Here is a 22,319-nt window from a genome sequence, read left to right as displayed (position 1 = left end):
GGCCATCCTATTGTCATGGCTTTGATTGACACCATCAAAGTATCTAATTTCTTAAACATGTGTCTTTATTTAATTATAAATCAATAACCTGGTGACCCTTAGCAAGCACATACAGGTAGTCTTCAACCATTCATTTAGTGACCGTTTAAAGTTACAGCAACACTGCAATATATTGTTAGAAATTCCATTCATATATAACACCACAGAGCAAACAAAGAGTACAGTAACCATGTGCTTTACTGCACAACTGCTTAACTCTAACAGGAAACAGCAAACTCTACTTAGAACAAAAAAACAACAACAACAGAGTATATACCATAGATCCAAACTGGTAAATTTGGAAGCCTGTAAACCCTGCCATCTACTGGCTGACTGCTACTGTAGTTGTTCCATAGAAATATATTCCAACAACGAATCCCAACGCATACGATTTATGATGTCCTCAAAACCCGCTTTATAAATCCTTAGTAAGGCCACACCTGGAATACCGCATCCAGTTTTGGTCACCACATTATAAAAAAAAGACGTTGAAACTTTGGAAAAAGTTCAGAGAAGAGCAGCTAAGATGATCAAAGGCCTGCAGATTAAAACATATGATGGACGATTGCAGGAATTGGATTTGGTCAGTCTACAGAGGAATTATTTGTCATCTGCACTTCTATAACTGTCTGGTTTGGTCCTGCAACCCAACAAGACAGACAGAGACTTCAGAGGATCATTAGAACGGCAGAAAAAACAATTATTACCAACCTGCCTTCCATGGAGGACCTGGATATTGCACGAGTCAAAAAAAGGGCTGGGAAAATATCTACAGACCCCTCGCATCCTGGACATCAACTGTTTCAACTCCTACCCTCAAAACGACACTATAGGGCACTGCACACCAGAACAACTAGACACAAGGACAGTTTTTCCCCCTAACACCATCACTCTGCTAAACAAATAATTCCCTCAACACTGTCAAACTATTCACTAAGTCTGCACTACTATTCATCTTCTCATCGTTCCCATCACCCATCTCCTTCCACTTAGGACTGTATGATGGTAATTTTATTGCTTGTATCTTTACGATTTCTATTGATATTGTTTCCCGATTGCTTATTTGTTCCCTATGACTATCATTAAATGTTGTACCTTCTGATTCTTGATGAACGTATCTTTTCTTTTATATACACCGAGAGCGGATGCACTAAAGACAAATTCTTTGGGTGTCCAATCACACTTGGCCAATAAAAAATTCTATTCTATTCTATTCTATTCCATTCCATTCTATTTCTATTCCATTCCATTCATTTTTTTAATTATTCTATTCTATTCTATTCTATTCTATTCTATTCTATTCTATTCTATTCTATTCTATTCTATTCTATTCGAGAGAAAAGAAGGAGTAGGAGAGACAGGATAGCAATATTCCAATATCTCAGGGGCTGCCCCAAAGAAGAGGGGGGGTCAAATTATTCTCCAAAGCACCGGAGGGCAGGACGAGGAACAATGGATGGAAACTAAACAAGGAGAGAAGCAACCTGGAATTAAGGAGAAACTTCCTAACAGTGAGGGCAATTAACCAGTGGAACAGCTTGCCACCAGAAGTTGCGGGTGCTTCATCACTGGAGGTTTTAAGGAGAGACTAGACAGCCACTTGTCAGAAATGGTATAGGGCTGTGATGTGGAACCTGTGGCACGCGGAGCCATATCTGTGGGCATGCGAGAGTTGCCCTAGCTCAGGCACCTGCCGGCCAGCTGATTTTTGGGCCTTCTGGGCCCACTGGAAGTTGGAAAACGGGCCGTTTCCAGCCGCCAGAGGGCCTCCAGGGGGATGGGGAAGGCTGTTTTCGCCCTCCCCAGGCTCCAAGAAAGTCTCCGAAGCCTGGGGAGGGCAAAAAATGGGCCTACCGGGCCCACTGGTAACCTTTTTGCCGTTGTGTGCCAAAAGTGGGGGGAGCATGAGGGGTTCACTCGCGTATGCACGGGTGGGGGGGCAGGGCGTGGGGGAGCATTGAATTATGGGTGTGGCACACGCATGCGTGACCCCCCCACACGCTCCCCTCGCTTTTGGCATGCGATGGCAAAAAGGTTAGCCATCACTGGTATCGGGTCTCCTACTTGAGCAGGGGGTTGGACTAGAAGATCTCCGAGGTCCCTTCCAGCTCTGGTCTGACTGAAAACAGCCAAGGACCTGAGGTACAGTATGTATAATTATTTATTATTTCAATCTGTATTATTTCAATTCAATTTCCTTCGGGAGTAGGGCGGTATACAAATTGAAAAATTGAAATAATAATAAAATAATGTATAAGGGAGAAAATTAATTTCATTTCTGGCCACAAGATGGCGCCGTTCCGTTTTGTTACCTCTGGCATCCATTGAATTATTCCTGGGCAGAAACTGCATTTTTGTGCTTTAAACTGGGGGCATCCATGCCAGGCGAGAGGGTGGCCCCAGAGAGGCCGTGGCTGGCTGGGAGGCCGCTGTAGGGCAGCTAGACTTGAGCTGCAAAATGCTTCACCAGATTGGGAAGTTTTCCCTCTTTCTGGCCTTCTGACCAGATAGCTTATTGCAGGGCTTCCCTCCCTCCTTCCTTCCTTCCTTCCTTCCCTCCTTCCTTCCTTCCTTCCTTCCTTCCTCCCTCCCTCCCTCCCTCCGTTCCCCCTCCCCTTCTTTCCTTCATTCCTCCCTCCCTCATCTCTATTTCCTTCCTTCCCTCCCTCCCTCCTTCCTTCCTTCCCTCCCTTCTTTCCCTCCCTCCCTCCCTCCCTCCCTCTCTTCCCCCTCCCCTTCTTTCCTTCATTCCTCCCTCCCTCCTCTATTTCCTTCCTTCCTTCCCTCCCTCATTCCTTCCTCCCTCTGCCTCATTCCCATGTCCTTCCTTCCTTCCTTCCTTCCTTCCTTCCTTCCCTCCCTCCCTTCCTCCCTCCTTCCTTCCCTCCCTTCTTCTTTCCCTCCCTCCCTCCCTTCCCCCTCCCCTTCTTTCCTTCATTCCTCCCTCCCTCATCTCTATTTCATTCCTTCCTTCCCTCCCTCATTCCTTCCTCCCTCTGCCTCATTCCCATGTCCTTCCTGCCTTCCTTTCCTTCCTTCCTTCCTTTCCTCCCTCCCTCCCTATCTATCTATCTATCTATCTATCTATCTATCTATCTATCTATCTATCTATCTATCTCTATATCTATCTATATCTATCTATCTATCTATCTATCATCTATCTATCTATCTATCTATCTATCTATCTATCTATCTATCTATCTATCTATCTATCTATCTACCTACCTACCTACCTACCTACCTCTTTACCTCTCTACCTCTCTACCTCTCTATTTCTTTATCTTATTTATTTATTTATAAATTTTGTATTGATTTATTTATTGTGTCATGTTTACATAGTGTATGCTGGAGGTGGTGACCCTTTGAGAGCTGCAGGCAACGAAATTTCATTCTAATGTCTGCCGATTAGTGTACATTCGAAGTGACCATAAAGTTATTCTAAGTCTAAGAAATGCTAATAGAAAGCAACGGGATTTTTTTGCTGGCTTGCACCTATCATGGATTTTGCACCGAAGGAATCCAGAATTGCACCTAAATAGAACATAGAATGGATAGAACGTAGAATAACAAGAGTTGGAAGGGGCCTTGGGGGTCATTTTTTTTATTCAGAGGATAATTAGAACTGCAGAAAAATCCATGGCTACCAACCTGCCTTCCATGGAGGACCTGGATACTGCAGGAGTCAAAAAGAGGGCTGGGAAAATATCTACAGACCCCTCGCATCCTGGACATCAACTGTTTCAACTCCTACCGTCAAAACGACGCTATAGAGCACTGCACCCCAGAACAACTAGACACAAGGACAGTTTTTTCCCCAACGCCATCACTCTGCAAAACAAATAATTCCCTCAACACTCTCAAACTATTTACCAAGTCTGCACTACTATTATTATTAGTCTCATCGTTCCTATCACCCATTTCCTCCCACTTATGACTGTATGACTGTAACTTTGTTGCTGGTATCCTTAAGATTTATATTGACTGTTTCCTAGTATGATTTGATTGCTCATTTGTTCCCTATGACTATCATTAAGCATTGTACCTTATGATTCTTGACGAACGTATCTTCTCTTTTTATGTACACTGAGAGCCTATGCACCAAAGACAAATTCCTTGTGTGTCCAATCACACTTGGCCAATAAAGAATTCTATCTATCTATCTATCTATCTATCTATCTATCTATCTATCTATCTATCTATCTATCTATCTATCTATCTACCTACCTACCTACCTACCTACCTACCTACCTACCTACCTATCTATCTATCTATCTATCTATCTATCTATCTATCTATCTATCTATCTATCTATCTTTTGGTCCAGCATTATTTCATTCCCTGTTTTGCTTTTCAATTCATGATCCCTCCCACCAGGCACTGCTAACAAATTGCATTGTGCCCTCAAAATATTCATGCAGAAATTAAGCATCAGTGGTTTTACTCACAGCAAAAGTCAGCCAGCCACCAACATTTCTATCCACAACTAAAAAAACACACACATTGTTGTGGTCCGCCAGCAGCCTGTGGAACTGGCGGAGTCGGACAGTGAGGAGGCTGGGGAAGACCCGGATTAGGGCTCTGTGTCGGAGGCAGAGATGGGGCCAGGGCCATCGGGGAGTGATGTGCGGACTTTGGAGCCTCCTCCAGAGGCTGACAGTAGAGAGGCAGAGGAACAGGAGGAGCCTGTTCCTAGTGCACATATGAGAAGAGCTGCCAGAAGGCAAGAGCAGATAAAGCAGAGAGGACGACTCAGGAGTAAGGCCAAGAGATGATTGGCCCCTCCCATAAAGCTTAAAAGACCAGCAATGGCTCTTGGGCTCTTTGCCGGCAAACAACCGTTGAGAGATTTGCTTCGTGTTTAGCTGTAGTTATTTCTTCTGTTCCTGAACTGTTGCCAAGAAAAGCCTTTGGCAGTTTGCCTAATTATCCCAAGGTCGGTGATAAACTAAAGACTGGTGTTTTGAGGATTTTGCTTTCATTTCTGGGCCTGGTGGCTCAGCAGACTGATAGCATTGTGATTAACACCAGCTGTCTGCAATTAAAGTAAGTTCGAATCTCACCAGGCTCAAGGTTGACTCAGCCTTCCATCCTTTCTAAGGTGGGTGAAATGAGGACCCAGTTGTGGGGGCAATAAGCTGACTTTGTATAAATATACAAAAGTATGAAGGCTGTTGCTTAATGCATTGTAAGCCGCCCTGAGTCTCCGGAGAAGGGCGGCATATAAATCAAAATTAAAAAAAAATTCATTTAGAATACACTGAGAACGAGTTAATTCTCAGCTGTTTTAATAAAATCTGTTGGTTTTTTTGGAACTGTTTGCAAACAGTTGCGTAGTTTGTAATATCAACTACGTGGGCCTGGGTCACAACACACACAACCAGACACTACGTAAATAGCACACACAGAATAGCCGAAACCACTCATTCTGGAGAGAGAGAGAGAGAGAGAAGCTGCCTGAGGATGGGCTCCAGCACGAGTTCGAAAGCTGGGAAGACAAAACCTTTGGTCCCGGAGAACGACCCAGATCGGATCTTGCAACATTATACTGGGACATATAGATTTTTCTTTTTTTTTCTTGTCTTTACAGCAAAAGTGTCCCAATTGATCCTACATTTAAGTGGGCTGGTCCTTCCACTGGCGAATTTCCCTATTTTAGACGAAAGATGCAAATTGCAATAAACCTTAAGGTAAACATTAGCCTGCAGGCAAAAGGCACCAAATGGTTATCGATGCAAAATTCTTCCATCAATAAATGCAGCTGGCTGGCCGGATGACAATGCAGGGCGGGTGGGAAAAAAGGGAGGGAAAATCAATGTGGAAGTGTGCTCAGAAGCATCGGAGAAATGAGGGGGAGGGGAGAAATGTGTGATTTAGCCAATTGAACCAGCTCGGTGAATTGGAATAAATGGACTTTCAGATCAATTGTCTGAATGATTTCTAAATTGTTGCACTTAGAAATGAGATTTATTTCTGTCTCTTGTCTTCACGGGCACCTAAAGAGCTTTCAAAGCCAAAGATTCAGGGAGGAGAAATGTGTGGAAAAAGCTCTGTGGCCTCAGTTTAAGAATGTGACAGCTTCAATCAATGTTCAATGTTTCTCGACCTTGGCCATTTTAAGATGAGTGGACTTCAACTCCCAGAATTCCCCAGCTAGCATGTATGGACTTCAACTCCCAGAATTCCCCAGCTAGCGTGTATGGACTTCAACTCCCAGAATTCCCCAGCTAGCATGTATGGACTTCAACTCCCAGAATTCCCCAGCTAGCATGTATGGACTTCAACTCCCAGAATTCCCCAGCCATCCTATGTGGACTTCAACTTCCAGAATTCCCCAGCCAGCATTTAGGGACTTCAACTCCCAGAATTCCCCAGCCATCCTATGTGGACTTCAACTCCCAGAATTCCACAGCTAGCATGTATGGACTTCAACTCCCAGAATTCCCCAGCCATCCTATGTGGACTTCAACTCCCAGAATTCCCCAGCCAGCCAGTCAATCAATCAATCAGGGAAGCTGGATTCCTTTAACATCTGTGTGATTCACTTAACAACCATGGCAAAAAAGATGGAAAAATCAGGCGCAACTCATTTAACAACCTTCTTGCTTTGCAATGGAAATTCTGATCCGGACTGTGGGTCATAAGTCAAGGACTCCCTGTATTCCCCATCTGCTACCTCATATGTTGAATAAAACTACAGCCTAATATCGTTATGACATTTTTAATCTTTATAAGCCATGCAGAGACTTTGCTGTGAGGTGTGTGGTTCCACAAATGTGTTTCTGTTGTGCTGGTTGATTTACCACCTCCGCTACAAAGACAGCCCCAATCATGAAAATCTGCTAAGGTCTTGGATGGGAGGCCACCAGGAGATTCCCTAGGCATCTTGGAACACTTGCGTCATCACATCGTCATCATGTGCAGTGGTGAAATTCAGCCTATTTGGTTCGGGCGAACTGGTAGCGCCGGTAGCAGGAGGCTCCGCCTCTCCGCCCGGATGTCATCACATCCTATTTTTGACCTGTGCATGCGTGGAGGAGGCGCAATGGCTCACATTTGCAAACCGGTAGCGAAGGTAAGTAAATTTCACCCCTGATCACATGACATATCGCGACTTTCCCCCCTTCACTAAAACGGGGGTGGGCGTGGCCAGCACGTGACGCATCCGGCCAGCGGCCCGTGAGTTTGACACCCGTGTCTTGCAGAACTGCCCAGGAAACTCCTCTAGTCTGCTGAGAAAATTCTGCAATTGACAGCTATCCTAAGGAGCTGGCATTAACTTGAAGGAGACCCAATCTTAAAAATACAGTAGAATGAATAAAATTAGGGATCCAATCAGTTCTACAGCAGCAGTATCACATCATCTATATGACAAGCAAGGGAAATATTTTCCTTCCTTCCTTCCTTCCTTCCTTCCTTCCTTCCTTCCTTCCTTCCTTCCTTCCTTCCTTCCTCTCTCCTTCCATTCTTCTTCCCATTTCCTTCCTTCCTTCCCTTCCCTTCTTTCTTTCCTTCTCCTTCCATCTTCTCCTTCCCATCTCCTCCCTCCCTCCCTCCCTCCTTCCCTCCCTTCCTTTGTTCCTTCTCCTTCCATTCTTCTCTTCCCACCTCCCTCCCTCCTTCCTTCCTTCCTGCCTTCCCTTCTTTCTTTCCTTCTCCTTCCCATCTCCTCCCTCCCTTCTGTTCCTTCTCCTTCCATTCTTCTCCTTCCCTTCCTTCCTTCCTCCCTCCATCCCTCTCCCCTTCCATTCTGCTTCCTTCCTTCCTTCCCATCTCCCTCCTTCCTCCCTCCCTCCCTCCCTTCCCTTCCTTTGACACCCGTGTCTTCTCTTTCCCATCTCCTTCCTTCCTTTCTCCCTCCCTCCCTCTCCCTTTCCATTCTCCTTCCTTCCTTCCTTCCTTCCTTCCTTCCTTCCTTCCTTCCTTCCTTCCTCCCTCCCTCCCTCCCTTCCTCTCTCCTTCCATTCTTCTCCTTCCCATCGCCTTCCTTCCTTTCTCCCTCCCTCCCTCTCCCCTTCCATATTTTCCTTCCTTCCTTCCTTCCTTCCTTCCTTCCTTCCTTCCTTCCTTCCTTCCTTCCTTCCTTCCTTCCTTCCTTCCCTCCCTCCCTCCTTCCTTCCTCCCTCCCTCCCTCCCTCCCTCCCTCCCTCCCTCCCGTCTAACTGCAGAAGCTCTGCCGGCCGCTAGGGAGCAGGGAGTAACTGCCCTCTATTGGCCGCCTCGCGAACTGCAGATCTGTTCGCTCTCCCAGAAGGATTCCAAAACCGCCCGGATCCTTTGGGAATCTGCTTAAAACGGCCGCCCGTGTTTTAGCTACTTAGCAAGGCGGTTTAATTTATCCGAGAGACACCCCTCCCTCCCTCCCCCCCCGAATGCATCCCCCCCCCAGAAATCTGATCTGTTTTGTCTCTCTGCCAAGCAGGATAAACCCACCCACTCGGGGTTCCTCGGGGGTTAAACCATGGTTTATTGAATAAACCTGAATCTGGTAAGCCATGAATCCTATGCTCCGAGCTCCGAGTTTACTCTAGTTTTACACAAACCTGCAGAAACGCGGCCGCGTGGTTTAACGTAACGTGTGAAGGCGGATTTTTATCCTCCCTCCGTCCCGCCCCAATCAAGCCAGCAGAAGACCGTAGTTTAAACGCAGGCGTCAGGATGGTTAAATGTCGGCTGAATCCCCTTGAGGGTTTCCAACGCCCCGCGCTTCCCAGCTGGCGCAAGAAAAAAAACATTTGATTTCCTTCCCTAGCCTTGGGATCTCCTCGTGGCCCCCTTTCCGCGAATAATAATTTATTAACCTACACGACCATTGATCGAAAAAGGGGCCGTCCCAGCACAGTCCCAGCTTAGCTTTATTCTAGAATCTAGATCGAGAAAAACGAACAAGAATAACAGAATAAAGGGACCTTAGAGGTCTTCTAGTCCAGCCCCCTGCTCAAAGCAGGAAACCAGATGCCAGCCACTAAGTCAAGCTCCATTCCGGATGAGTTTATGATCACACACCCGGAGGTTTTCTCTGCGAAAAAACGTTGCCGTTTCAACCTTCCGTGGTTATCTATATTTTTTCTTTATTTTTCAGTTTAGCTTTATAGATTTTTTTTTGTCGGTTTAGCTTTATAGATTCCGTGGTATCTCTATTTTTCTTTATTTTATTTTTTTTCAGTTTAGCTTCAGTTTAGCTGGTCTTCTTTCCAAGACCAGTCGGATGGATCTGACCTGCCTTGGCTTTTCTGAGCTCAGTTAAATCTCCCATCCGAATCTACAAAAGAACCAGAGAGGACCCCTCCCCCCTCGGGGCGACCCACGGAGTTGCCGTGAACACCCGTGTTCCCAGCTTCCCGGAATACCCCATCCTGTAGTCGCCTTCCCATCCTGGAATTCTGCGCGCCTGGCGCAGCTGATTTTCTACCTCTAGAAGAAATCCTCTTACTAAGGATCCCAATAAACCCGCCGACTCCGGTTCCAATCCTCGCTGGTTTCCACGGTGACTGTGTTCTCACGACCCCACGCGGGCTCCACCAGGCTCTTTAACGGTCTAGCAAGCGCGCGTCCCCACGATGCGCCACCGCTAAGATCCGTGAATCTTTCCCTTTGCTTATTCTCCCGACTCTGCCCCGTGGCGGTTAGCTTAGGATCCCGCGCAATATAGCCCGCTTAGATTTTTTTTTTCTCTGACCCAGTTAAACGTGTCGTCTGAACCCGGCCGCGCAAGCCTTAAGAAATAGCCCGAAGTTCCTCTGCCCCTCCCTTTAGGATCTGGAGAAAGTTTCGCCTTCAATTCCTCCGCCCGACCCCACCCCACTCCATAAACCCTATTTGCGTGGGGTCCAACAGAGCAATAGCCCCCCCTCCCTCCCCGAAAAAGCAATTTTGGGGGAATCACGAAATAATCTTCCCCCATGACATTTACGGGAGGAAGCGCATTTTGGGTGGGTGGGTGGAGGGAGAGCAAGGAGACCGTTCGGGAGGGGGCGTGGTGATGCCACACACGCGACCCCGTGGGTCTGCCCCTCCCCCTCCCCCCTCGCCCCCCTCCCCTTTCCCCAGGCCAGTTCTCCGCCTTAACTTGATGGATCTGCGCACTTAATGGGCCATCAAAACGCCGGGCGCTTTTGGGAGCGCGGGGAAGGGGGGAGGAGAGGAGGAGGGGGTCGCGCCCCTGCCTTGACGTCAGCAGAGGGCTTTATAAAGTGGGGGCGCCGATGGATATCCCAGAAGCCAAGACTGGTCTCGTTAGGCACCGGAGCACTGAAGGCATCCAACCGCGCTCCAGCTGCGCCTCGCCGATATGTTCCCTTGTCGCCTCCACTGCGCCCTGGCGCTGCTCGTGTCCGTGTCCGTGGCGTGGAGCACCGTGGCAGCCGCGCCCTCCGATCCCAGGCTCCGGCAGTTCCTGCAGAAATCCCTGGCCGCAGCCGCGGGGAAGCAGGTAAAAGGATCCGGCAGTCCGAAGCGGGATGGGGGGGGGGGGATGGCCACGAAGAGGTGATAGCCAGCGGGCCCCAGAGCTCCGTCTGTCCTCGCCCGATCCCAAGAGCTGGATCCGACAGGAAGAAAGGGAGATCCCCCCCCCGCTTTGTTAACTCACTAAAGGCGAAGGTAGACTCTTCCCGCCCAGGGAGGCTCAGTTCCTAACTCTCTTGGGTAGGAAGGGCAGGGAAAATGCTTAGATTAGGGTAGCCCAACGGTCTCTTGACCACCCAAAGAGACCTCCAGGTAAATCAGTGAGCAGCGCACGAAGGTATGACCCCTTCCTCGAACTTCCGTCGGAAGACGCTCAGGGATAAACTGTTGCTGAACCTGGAGGCTTTACTGAGCTGCTAGGACTTACAAAGGAACAGCTCAGTGTTGGTTGGGTGGTTCCTTACGGTTGAAATCAGGCTGAGGATCCAGCGGGGGAGAACCTGGCCAGCTCCCTCCCGGGGGTGGGGTGGGGGGTCGGTAGGAGCAATATTATAGATGGATAGATGGATGGGTAGACAGATAGAAATAGATAGAGACACACCCAGAGAGAGAGAAATATCTCCATTTCCGCCCTCATTAGTTTTACAAAAAGGCAGCAAACACATCCAACACATCTTCCTCTTCCTATTTTCTCCACAACAGCCCTGTAAGGTGGGTCGGCTGAGGGAGACGGTCTGTCCCCAAGTCACCCAGGTTGCTTTTATGGCTAAGGCGGGACTAGAACTCACAGTCTCCCGCTTTCTAGCCTGCTCCCAATCACTAAACCATGCGCGTTAACCTATCCTGTTCACCTCTCGGTCACTGGCACTCGGTCCCCAGGATGCTTCAGAAGTATCTCTCGCCCTTGAATCAAGATTGCAACTTAGAGAGAGAGAGAGAGAGAATGAGAGAGATGGAAGAAAGAGAGAGAGAGAGAAAGAGAGAGAACAAGAGAGAGAGAATGAGAGAGAAGGGAGAAAACGAGAGAGAGAGAAAAAGAAAAAGAAAGAGAATGAGAGAAACAGAAGAAAAAGAGAGAGAGAAAGAGAGAGAACAAGAGAGAGAGAATGAGAGAGAAAGAGAGAGGGAGAACAATATAGAGAGAACAAGAGAGAAAGGAGAAAAAGAGTGAGAGAGAGAGAACAAGAGAGAGAGAGAGAACAAGAGAGTGAGAGAGAAGGGAGAAAGAGAGAGAAAAAAGAGAGAGAAACGAGAGAGGAAGAGAACAGGAGAAAGAGAAAGAGAGAGAGAACAAGAGAAGGGAGAGAGAGAGAAAGAGAGAGACAACGAGAGAAAGAGAACAGGAGAAAGAGAGAAAGAAAGAGAGAACAAGAGAGAGAGAATGAGAGAAAAGGGAGAAAGAGAGAGAGAAAGAGAAATGGGAGAGATAGAGAACGAGAGAGAAAGAGAACAGGAGAAAGAGAGAAAGAAAGAGAGAGAACAAGAGAAAGAGAGAGAACGAGAGAAAAGGGAGAGAGAGAAAGAGAGAGAAACGAGAGAGATAGAGAACGAGAGAGAAAGAGAACAGGAGAGAGAGAGAACAAGAGAAAGAGAGATCCAGAGAGAAGGGAGAAAAAGAGAGAGAAAAAGAGAGAGAGAGAACAAGAGAAAGGGAACAAGAGAGAGACAAGACCCCCAGATTCCCCCTCCTCAAAAAAACCTGCCCCCCTAAATAATTGCACAGGACGCGATGAAGTCGAATCCTTGAAAGCAAAAGGAGAAACTGGCTCAATGAAAGAGGCGCGACTGGGAAGCGCGGAGCTGTCCAGGGTCCTGAAAAGGATCTCGCTCCGACAGACCGAGATTAAACTCGGATCGCCAGGCTTGCCGATGTAAGCGGGTCGAACTAGTACGCGGGCTGTTTCCACGATAGATGCACCACACACCCACGCACGCACCACACACACACACACACAAATACACCAACACACACTAACGCTTTCAATCTTCGCAACATTAAAGCCAGCAGTTGAGAGAGGAGGCCGGGTTTTGGGGTGACATCAAGTCACTTGCCTCGGTCGGAGAATGAATGCCAAAAATAAGACAAAAGGACAATTCCGCAGAAGAATCCTAGGGCTGGAAAGGGACTTTGAAGGTCTTCTAGTCCAACCCCCTGTCCAAGGCAAGGAGCCCTTATACCAGACAAATGGTTGTCCAAATCTTTTCTAGAAAACCTTCAATGAGAGATGCCCCAAAGGAGCTTTTTCAAGAGGACTTTCTGGTTTTTCTTTGAAGACGTTTCGCTTCTCATCCAAGAAGCTTCTTCAGCTCTGAAGAAGTCCAGTTGCCTCTTGAAAAAAAACACCTTTGGGGAAAACGATGACCCGGATGAACTGAGAATCTCCATAGACCTCAATGAGAGAGCATTCATAAACCTGAGAGATAAATTGATATGATAATAGTGGTTTAAGAGAGAAAATGCAGCCAAGAAGAAAACAAAAGGCTTAATCCAGCCTACGTCTATATGTTTGTGTGTCTATATTTTTCTTGACTGTACACCGCCTTGAGTCCTATGGGAGAAAGGCGGTATAGAAATATAATAAATAAATAAATAAATAAATAAATAAATAAATATGTCCAAAAGTGAAAAAGGTAAATGGCACGACAGGGATTAATAGAAAGAAAAACCTCCCCTCAAAAATGCATTTGAGAATGTCATCACGCCAATGCATGGCGTGCAATAAACGCTTGCAATAAAATCTATAATGCCCCCATTTTGGGAACATGCATTGACTCCCTCTGAAAAAGGTTACTGAGAAGGTCAGGCGATATAACGAGAAGGTGGCAATATGATAATTTAATTTCTTCATGGATTAAGCTTGGAGTCTAGAATGGCAGAAATGCCAACACGCTCTTTCTGCCCATCGTAATATTAAAACTTGGGGCTAGCGATGAAATAATTTCACATCCTTTGTGGATGTATTTGTGGCAAAGAGATGATGCAACAGAGAGGAAGTCTAGAATATTATACATTGCGTTGCAAAAAAATGCAGGCGGGAGTTTTACCCCCTCCTGGGATATGAAAACTGGCTCACACTATAGAGAACTGCAAAATAACTCCGCAGCGACATTCGTATGGCGTACTACAGAAATGAACGCAGAGGCAAGTTTAGGATGCTTGTCTGATTAAGCCAGTTGTAGAAAGCCATCACATCTGGCTTTCTAAAAGGATAGATGAACGAGGCGAATGAGCAAGAACTCCAAAGAAGAAAGCGAATGGCGTCACTTCTGTAGAAATAAGAACACAATTTTGTGGGTTTTTTTTTTTCCAATTTAGCAACTTTAATTTTTTTTTTTTAATTTTTAATTTGATTTATATGCCGCCCTTCTCCGGAGACTCAGGGCGGCTTACAGTGCGTTAAGCAATAGCCTTCATCCTTTTGTATATTTATACAAAGTCAGCTTATTGACCCCACAAACTGGGTCCTCATTTTACCTCCCTTAGAAAGGATGGAAGGCTGAGTCAACCTTGAGCCTTGGAGAGATTCTAACCAGCAGAAATTGCAAGCAGCTGTGTTAATAACAGGGTGCATAAACCACTGTACTATCAAGGCTCCTTTAAGATGGGGTGGACTTCAACTCCCAGATTTCTGGGAGTTGACTCCATGTGGAGTTGAAATCCACCCAACGTAAAGTTGCCAAGGTTGAAAAACACAGCTGTATCAAATGGAAAAATTCTTCTTTTTGGCTGCTTTCCAGCAATTAATCCTGAAGGCATCTGGCTTTTCTAGGAATTCATCCATATTTGTTTTTCTCCAATCTGAACCATCTCCAGATGTGGTGGAACCCCAACCCGTTTAACTCCATCAGTGGGGAGGTCTAAGTGGGGAGGCCAACACATCTGGAGGATGGCCAGGTGGTGGAAAGAAGGGGTGGATATCCTCACCGGATCAGACAGAGAGGGAAATAAAATGGCAGAACGCTCGCGTAAGTAAGCCAAGCTGTATTTTACAATGGAAATTTTAAAAAAGGCCATATGATTCACTTAACAATCATGGCAAGAAAAGTTGCCACATGGGACAGACACACTGGACAAATATTCCCCTTAGCAACATACATCTCGGGCTCAATTGTGGTCGTAACTCGAGGACTGCCTGTTCAACCAGTCCTCCATTTATGACCGATTGCTCAGTGACCATTGAAAGTTATGACAGACCAACCTTACTTGTGGCCAGGATTCAAAGTTCTGACAGTTAGGCCTCAACCCCAAAGTCATGTGACCAAACGCCATTTGCAGCATCCTGTGGTCATGTGACAATGGTTTTGCCGAAAAACTGCTATTTCCAAGTTTCGGCCCATAGCAAACCATCGATTTGTTTAATGACTGCTGCAAAAATGTCATTTTACAACCGTCCCTGTATATTATGACCCTCCCGATGTATGACCGTGATGGTAGGCTCCATTACGGTCGTAAATCGAGGTGTACCTGTTCCTTAATCTGAGTTATTGAAAGACCCAGTAGCTATGATTTTGGTTTTTTACGATACGCTGCGCTTGTTCAATTTTAATCTTCCATTAATTTTCTTATTCTTCTGAACAAAACTCCGTATTTTTTTTTTTTTAATTTGATTTATATGCCGCCCTTCTCCGGAGACTCAGGGCGGTTTACAATGCGCTAAGCAATAGCCTTCATACTTTTGTATATTTATACAAACTCAGTTTATTGCCCCCACAAACTGGGTCCTCAATTGACCTACCTTTGAAAGGATGGAAGGCTGAGTCAACCTTGAGCCTGGCGAGATTCGAACCTGCAGTAATTGGTCTTAATAACAGGGTGCTTTAGACCACTGTACTACCAAGGTATTGATGACAGGAAGGGCATCTGTCCATTAAACACTCTGCTGGCTCCATTCATTTGCCCAGACTCCACCCCGCAAGGAATTATGGGGTGGTTAAAAGATGATGATAATTAATATTCTTGTAGCGTAATAAATAATGCAGAATTATTCACCCCAGCTTCTTTCTAATTTTCTTAGTTCACTGTATTGTGTGAACCTGGAAAAACAAGTGACTTGTTTACTAACAGGATAAGAGAATTGAGTGAACGCAACCACCGATAACCGAGTTAGCCATATTCATTCACATCTAACCAGGTTTAGCTGCAATTGCCCGACGTATTAAGCTTGAGGTTAAGGTGTTAACCTTGATTAACTTCTTGTTCCTTTCTCAAGTTGTCATATAAACACAATCTCTGGGTAGGGTAGAGTTCAGGGTGAAGAGCGAAACAGGTCAGTTCGATGCGCGTTGTGTTAAAACCGCACTCAAAAAAGGCTCCAAATTGTAAATGGGAGAATTGGGGGGTACCTCCATGGCATCATAACGGGAACTTTAATTTGCCCTTTGGATCTGGGAAGGTCGCCAGAGCCCTGGTGGCGCAGTGGTTAGAATGCAGAATTGCAGGCTAACTCTGCCCACAGCCAGGAAGTTCGATCCTGACCGGCTCAAGGTTGACTCGGCCTTCCATCCTTCCGAGGTCGGTAAAACGAGGACCCAGGTTGACACTGTAAGCCGCTCAGAGAGGGCTGGAAAGCACTGTGAAGCAGTATATAAGTCTAAATGCTATTGCTATTTCCTTCCTTCCTTCCTTCCTTCCTTCCTTCCTTCCTTCCTTCCTTCCTTCCTTCCTTCCTTCCTTCCTTCTTCTCATTCCCATCTCCTTCCTTCCCTCTCTCTCTCCCTCCCTCATTCCCCTCTCCTCCCTTCCTCGCTTCCTTCCCATCTCCTTCCTTCCTCCTTCTCTCCCTCTTTTTCTCATTCCCCTCCTTCCTTCCTTCCCTCCCTCCCTCCCTCATTTCCCTCTCCTTCCTTCCTCTCCTTCCCAACTCCTCCCTCCCTTCCTGCCTCCCTTCCCTCCATTCTTCCCTCCCTCTCATTCCCCTCTTCTTCCTTCCTTCCCTCCCTCATTTCCCTTCTTCCTGTCCTTCCCAACTCCTTCCTCCCTTCCTGCTTCCCTTCCCTCCATTCTTCCCTCCCTCTCATTCCCCTTTCCCTCCCTCCCTCCTTCCTTCCTTCCTTCCTTCCTTCCTTCCTTCCTTCCTTCCTTCCTTTCTTCCTTCTTTCCTTCTTTCCCTCCCTCCCTCCCTCCCTCCCTTGGTGACGCAGTGGTTAGAATGCAGTATTGCAGGCTAATTCTGCCCACAGCCAGGAGTTCGATCCTGACCGACTTAAGGTCAGCCTTGGAAGTCCATCTGTGTTCAGGCCCTTAAATCATGTCTTCCCACCCCCATTACCTAAGAAGACCCTTAGGACCTCGTCTGTCTGTCTGTCTGTCCGTCTGTCTGTCGGATCCCTCCATCTTCAGGATATGGTTAAAAAAGATACGATGGCAGCTAGGATAGCGTCACTGAAGTTCCACCCGGTTTGTAAAAAAAAATTACGTTCAAATTCAAATGGGCAAAGCTTAAAAAAAAAAAATCGATGGTTGCAGCTGCCATCTTGCCTTTTTTGACCTCCCTGGACTCACTTACAGAACCGTTGTGGAAGTGATGGACCTAACCCTGAAATCCAAGGCTTTAATTTGTCTTTTTTTATTATTTTGCAATGTATAATTAGTCCTCGACTTACAACCGTTCCTTTCGTGACCATTCGAAGTTACAATGGCACTTACGACCGTTTTTCACACTTACGACCATCGTAGCACACCCATACACCCCTCATGGTCACACCATCGAAATTTCAGATGCTTTGGCAACCGACTCGTATTTACGACGGCTGCAGCCTCCCTGGGGGGGGGGGTCACGCGACCCCCCCTCTTTTGTGACCTTCTGGCAAGCCAAGTCAAGGGGCAAGCCGGATCTGATTAACGACCGTGTGACTAAGTTAACCTCTGCAGTGGTCCACTTAACAACGCGGGCAAGGAAGGTTGTAAAAGGAGACAAAGCTCACTTAACCACTGTCTCGGTTAGCAAAGGAAATTTCGGGCTCCATTCTGGTCATAAATCGAGGACTACCTCTATATCCTGATGGCATAGTTCTTTTTCTGATAAAAATCCATTTGCAGCCTGCCGTTTTATCAACGGACTGAGGTCTGTGGCTAAGCTGACATGCTTTAGAGGCTGGCTTCTCATAGCATGTTCATAGCATGTTCATAGCATGTTCATTGTCGGGATGGTGCAATTGGACCCATGACCCATGTTTAAAAATGGGACGGGCTTCAGATATGCCTCTCCCCTCCAATAAATATCCCGAGAAAGACCCCTGCTGCATCTTAACTTGTACAGCTAGTCTCTCCCCAAACAACACTTCGCTTAGTGACCATTGGAAGTTACAATGGGCACCGGCAAAAGGGACTTATGGCCGTTTTTCACACTTATGACCATCGCAGAATTCCCAGGATCCTTTGATTGAAATTTCACACGCTGGGCAACTGTCTTGTATTTACGATGGCTGCAATGGTCCCCAGGGGGGAGGGAGATGTCATGTGATCCTGTTTTGCGACCTTCTGGCCAGCCAGGTCCGTGGGGGAAGCACCAGATTCACTTAATGACATTGTGGCTAACTCAACCGACGGCAGCAATTCGCTTGGCAAAGAAAGGTCGTAAAACCGGGGGCCGTGGCGCACTTCGCCGTCTCGCTTAGTGACAGAAATTTGGGGCTCGGTTGTGGTCGTCAGTTCAGGACTACCTGTCCAAATTTTATTGCCTTTCCTGTAATTTAGAGGGTGGGTGAATTCAGTTCCTTTGATCACGCTTCATGTTCCATATATGATACGAGCTGAAATTGAATATTTTCTGTAAATGCAGCCGTTCCATCAAAATGTTCCTTTCTGTAGCATGTTGCACAAATGTCATCTTTTCCTTTTGCAAGACTGCCGTTCGTCAGAAATGGTATAGGGTCTCCTGTTTGGGCAGGGGGTTGGACTAGATGACCTACAAGGTCCCTTTCAATTCATCTAATCCTAATTCCTAATTCCTAATTCCTAATTCCTAATTCCTAATCCATAATCCATAATCCCATATCCTTAATCTAATCTAATCTAACCCAACCCATTCTAATTCTAATTCTAATTAATTCTAATTCTAATTCTAATTCTAATTCTAATTCTAATTCTAATTCTAATTCTAATTCTAATTCTAATTCTAAATCGAATTTTAATTCGAATGCCATGATTCGGGGTGAAATGCATAGAATGAAACCAGTTGTGTTAAATCTTGGCTAAGCAAAAAATCCATAGAGTGAAAGCACAACAATTGTGTTACATCGTGGCTGAGCAAAGCTGGATTTTTGCATGTTGTGTTAAACACAGCCACTAAAATTATATGCATGGATTTCCCCCCCCTCCCCACTCCTAGCCGTTGGCATCCCCAAGTAAAATCCTCATTTTACGACAGCAATTGGGATCAGAATATCCATCGCTAAGCAAGCCAGGCACCCCCCCCAGTCTATCACCTTTCCCCCCCACAGTTGTTAAGCGAAGCACTGCAAATCACATTGTTGTTAAGCAAATCCAGCTTCTCTATGGATTTTCCTCCTCGGATGCCGGTTGGGGAGGTCGCAAACGATAATCCCGTGATGCCTGGGAATGCTGCAACCGTCATAAATACAAACCAGCTGTCAAGGGTTCGAATCTTGATCACCCGTGACTGTGGAAATGCTACAACTGTTGTAAAACAAGACGATGGGTTGCGAGTCAGTTTTTCCAGTGGCTGTTGGAACTTTGAACGGTCATTAAATGGATGCTTGCAAATTGAGGATTCCTTTTTTTGGGGGGGGGGTGAGAAGCTTAGCAGAGTCAGACCTGGGGGGTTGGGGATTATGGGGGGGGGGCAGGGAAATCCCTGGGAAATTAAGACCCAGAAATACGGGAGGGGGATTTTTTCCCCCTTCTCTCTGGTTGCCTAGAAAATGGCATGCAAATTGCAATTAATTTGATCTCTGGGTATCCAGAAAGATAGAATCAAGATTATGGGAAGCGTGAACATCACTTTATAAGGCCACACTTGGAATCCTGCATCCAGTTTTAATTGCCACGATATAGAAAAGATGTTGAGTGTCAGCACTTCAAGCTGCATTTACTCTAGTGCTGACATAAGAAGGAGAAGCGGAGGCGTCTGGAAAGGGACGTTTGACTTTTCACCTACTTATTTTCCCTGGAGATAATATCCCCTAGGAGATGGGAGGGGGAAAATTCCTTTGAGCTGGAGCAGTAGATTAGGGGTAGAGTGACTTGGAAGATGGCCAATGAGTGCAGAGGAGTGGGGAACAGAAAGGGAGGGTTTTGGGTCTGGAAGTCAGTGTTGGCTTCGATGGAGTCGGATTTTAGAATGCCGTGCTTAATAAATAGGAGTTTTCCCTCAAAGACTTTGTTTGAAATGCAATTTATTTGAGACGACCTCAAAACCTGACATTGAGACTCTGGAAAGAGTGCAGAGAAGAGCAACAAAGAGGATGAGGGGACTGGAGGCTAAAACATATGAAGAATGGTTGCAGGAACTGGGTATGTCTTGTTTGATGAAGAGAAGGAATAGGGGAGACACGATAGCAGAGTTTTAATATTTGAGGGGCTGCCACAAAGAAGAGAAGATCAACCTTTCTGCAAAGGTTGGAAGGAAGGAAGGAATGAAAAGGAAGAAGAAAGAAGAAAGAAAGAGGGAGAAGGAAAGGAAGGAAGAAAGAGAGAGAGAAAGAAAGAAAGAAAGAGAGAGGGAGAAGGAAAGGATGAGGAAAGAAAGAAAGAAAGAAAGAAAGAGAAAAGGAAGGGAGGGAGAAGGAAAGGAAAAAGAAAGAGAAACAAAGAAAGAAAGAGGGGGAAGGACGGAAGAAGAAAGAAAGAAAGAGGGAGGGAGGGAGAAGGAAAGGATGAAGAAAGAAAGAAAGAAAGAGGGAGGAGGGATAAGGAAAGGAAAAAAGAAAGAGAAACAAAGAGAAACAAAGAAAGGAAGGAAGGAAGGGAAGAAAAGGAAGAAAAAAGAAAAAAAGAAAAAAGTGGGAGAAGGAAAGGAAGGAAGAAAGAAAGAAAGAAGGAGGGAGGGAGAAGGAAAGGAAAAAAGAAAGAAAGAAAGAAAGAAAGAAAGAAAGAAAGAAAGAAAGAAAGAAACATAGATGGACAGAAGATATGGCTAGTTTTATGAAAAGAAGGTGACATGATAGCATCTTCCAATATTTGAGGAGTTGCCCCCAAAAATGGGGGGGGGGAGGTCAAGCTATTCTCCAAAGCACCTGAGAGCAAGACAAGAAACAATGTATGGAAACTACAGGTGTTCCTCGTCTGACAACAGTTTATTTAGTGAAAAAGGGGACTTATGACCATTTTTCACACTTACGACCGTTGTGGCATCCCCCTGGTCACCTAATCAAAATTCAGACGCTTGGCAACTGGCATGTACTTAGGACAGTTGCAGTGTCCCGGGGTCAAGCGATCCCCTTCTGAAAAGCAAAGTCAATAGGGAAGCCAGATTCGTTTAACAACCGTGTGTCTAACTTAACAACTGCAGGGATTCCCTTAACAATTGTGGCAGGAATGGTTGTAAAACAAGGTAAAGTTCACTCGACAAACGTTTCACAGAAATTTTGGGCTCGGTTGTGGTCACAAGTCGAAGGACTTACCTGTAATCAAGGAGAGAACCAGCCTAGAACGAAAGGAGAAATTTCCTGGCAGTGAGAACAATTAACCAGTGGAACGACTTGCCACCAGAAGTTGTGAATGCTCCAACACCGGAAGGTTTTAAGAAGAGATCGGACAACCATTTGTCTGAAGTGGTGTCGAGTTTCCTGCCTGAGCAGGGGGCTGGACTAGAAGACCTCCAAGGTCCCTTCCGGCTCTGTTATTCTGTTATTTTCCTTTCCACTCCTTTAATGCTCTCTCTTTTCTTCTTGCCTTCCAAGGAACTGGCGAAGTATTTCCTGGCAGAGTTACTCTCCGAACCCAACCAGCCAGACAACGAGGCCCTGGGTTCGGACGACCTGTCCCGCGGGGCCGAACAAGATGAGGTCAGACTGGAACTCGAGAGATCGGCCAACTTGAACCCGGGTCTGACCCCTCGAGAGCGCAAAGCCGGATGCAAAAATTTCTTCTGGAAAACCTTCACTTCTTGTTAGCTTTCGAAATCTCCTCTTCCCCCTCCATCTCTTTCTTTCTCTCTCTCTCTTTCTTTCTCTCTCTCATTTCTCAGTCTCTTCACGCCAGGAGCTGAAGACTGTAATATAATAATAATAAAAAGATAAAGTACCATTTGGTTTTCAAGCTGTTTTAATAAAGCTTTCTGTTTCAAATTGTACACACCCTTCTGGAGTTTGTGATCTCTCGTTTCTCCGGTTGACCCATCAGCTGCTGCCTTTTTGCTGGTTGAAATTCTTAAATTCTGGCAATAAAGCTTGTGTTGCAAAGTGTTTCCCTTGCAGCTTTTCTCTATCACTGATGGGTTAAAGCTCATCAATCAATCAATCAATCAATCAATCAATCAATCAATCAATCAGGCAGGCAAGCCGCAGAGACTGTGTTGTCAATGCAAGCGAGGAGCCACACAACGTGTTATGCCGGGGAGGTGAGATGAGGAGTGGACTGAGCAGGGAAGGGCGGGGTGAGCAGGTGGGCGGGGCAGGGTGAGAGGGTGGGCGGGACGAGCAGTGAGTGGGTGAGCAGGTGGGTAGGGGGCGGGGCCAGCCAGAAGTGGCATTTGCCGGTTCGCCGAACTACTCAAACTTTCCGCTACCGGTTTGCTTGAACCATTCCGAAACGGCTGAATCAATCGATTGATCATGAAAACAATCGTCCGATGATTGAAATTCAAAGCAAGGCATCTTTACCGTTAAATGTCTTTTTTTTTTTTTTAATTGATTTATATGCTGCCCTTCTCCGGAGACTCAAGGTGGCTTACAATGCGTTAAGCAATAGCCTT

The 22,319-nt window shown here is 46.2% G+C and overlaps 1 protein-coding gene across 1 annotated transcript; it reads left to right on the top strand.

Annotated features, from left to right (window-relative positions):
- Positions 1-10,266: 10,266 nt before the first annotated feature.
- SST (somatostatin) lies at positions 10,267-21,698 on the top strand. The gene is made up of 2 exons (XM_060692058.2): positions 10,267-10,468; positions 21,307-21,698. Exons 1-2 carry the CDS (start codon positions 10,328-10,330, stop codon positions 21,517-21,519), a joined length of 354 nt encoding a protein of 117 aa, XP_060548041.1. The 5' UTR covers positions 10,267-10,327; the 3' UTR covers positions 21,520-21,698.
- Positions 21,699-22,319: the final 621 nt, after the last annotated feature.

Source organism: Pantherophis guttatus, chromosome 6, assembly GCF_059756535.1.
Source record: "Pantherophis guttatus breed Tessera chromosome 6, ASM5975653v1, whole genome shotgun sequence".
Lineage (NCBI taxonomy): Eukaryota > Metazoa > Chordata > Lepidosauria > Squamata > Colubridae > Pantherophis > Pantherophis guttatus.
This window is presented reverse-complemented; position numbering and strand designations above follow the sequence as displayed.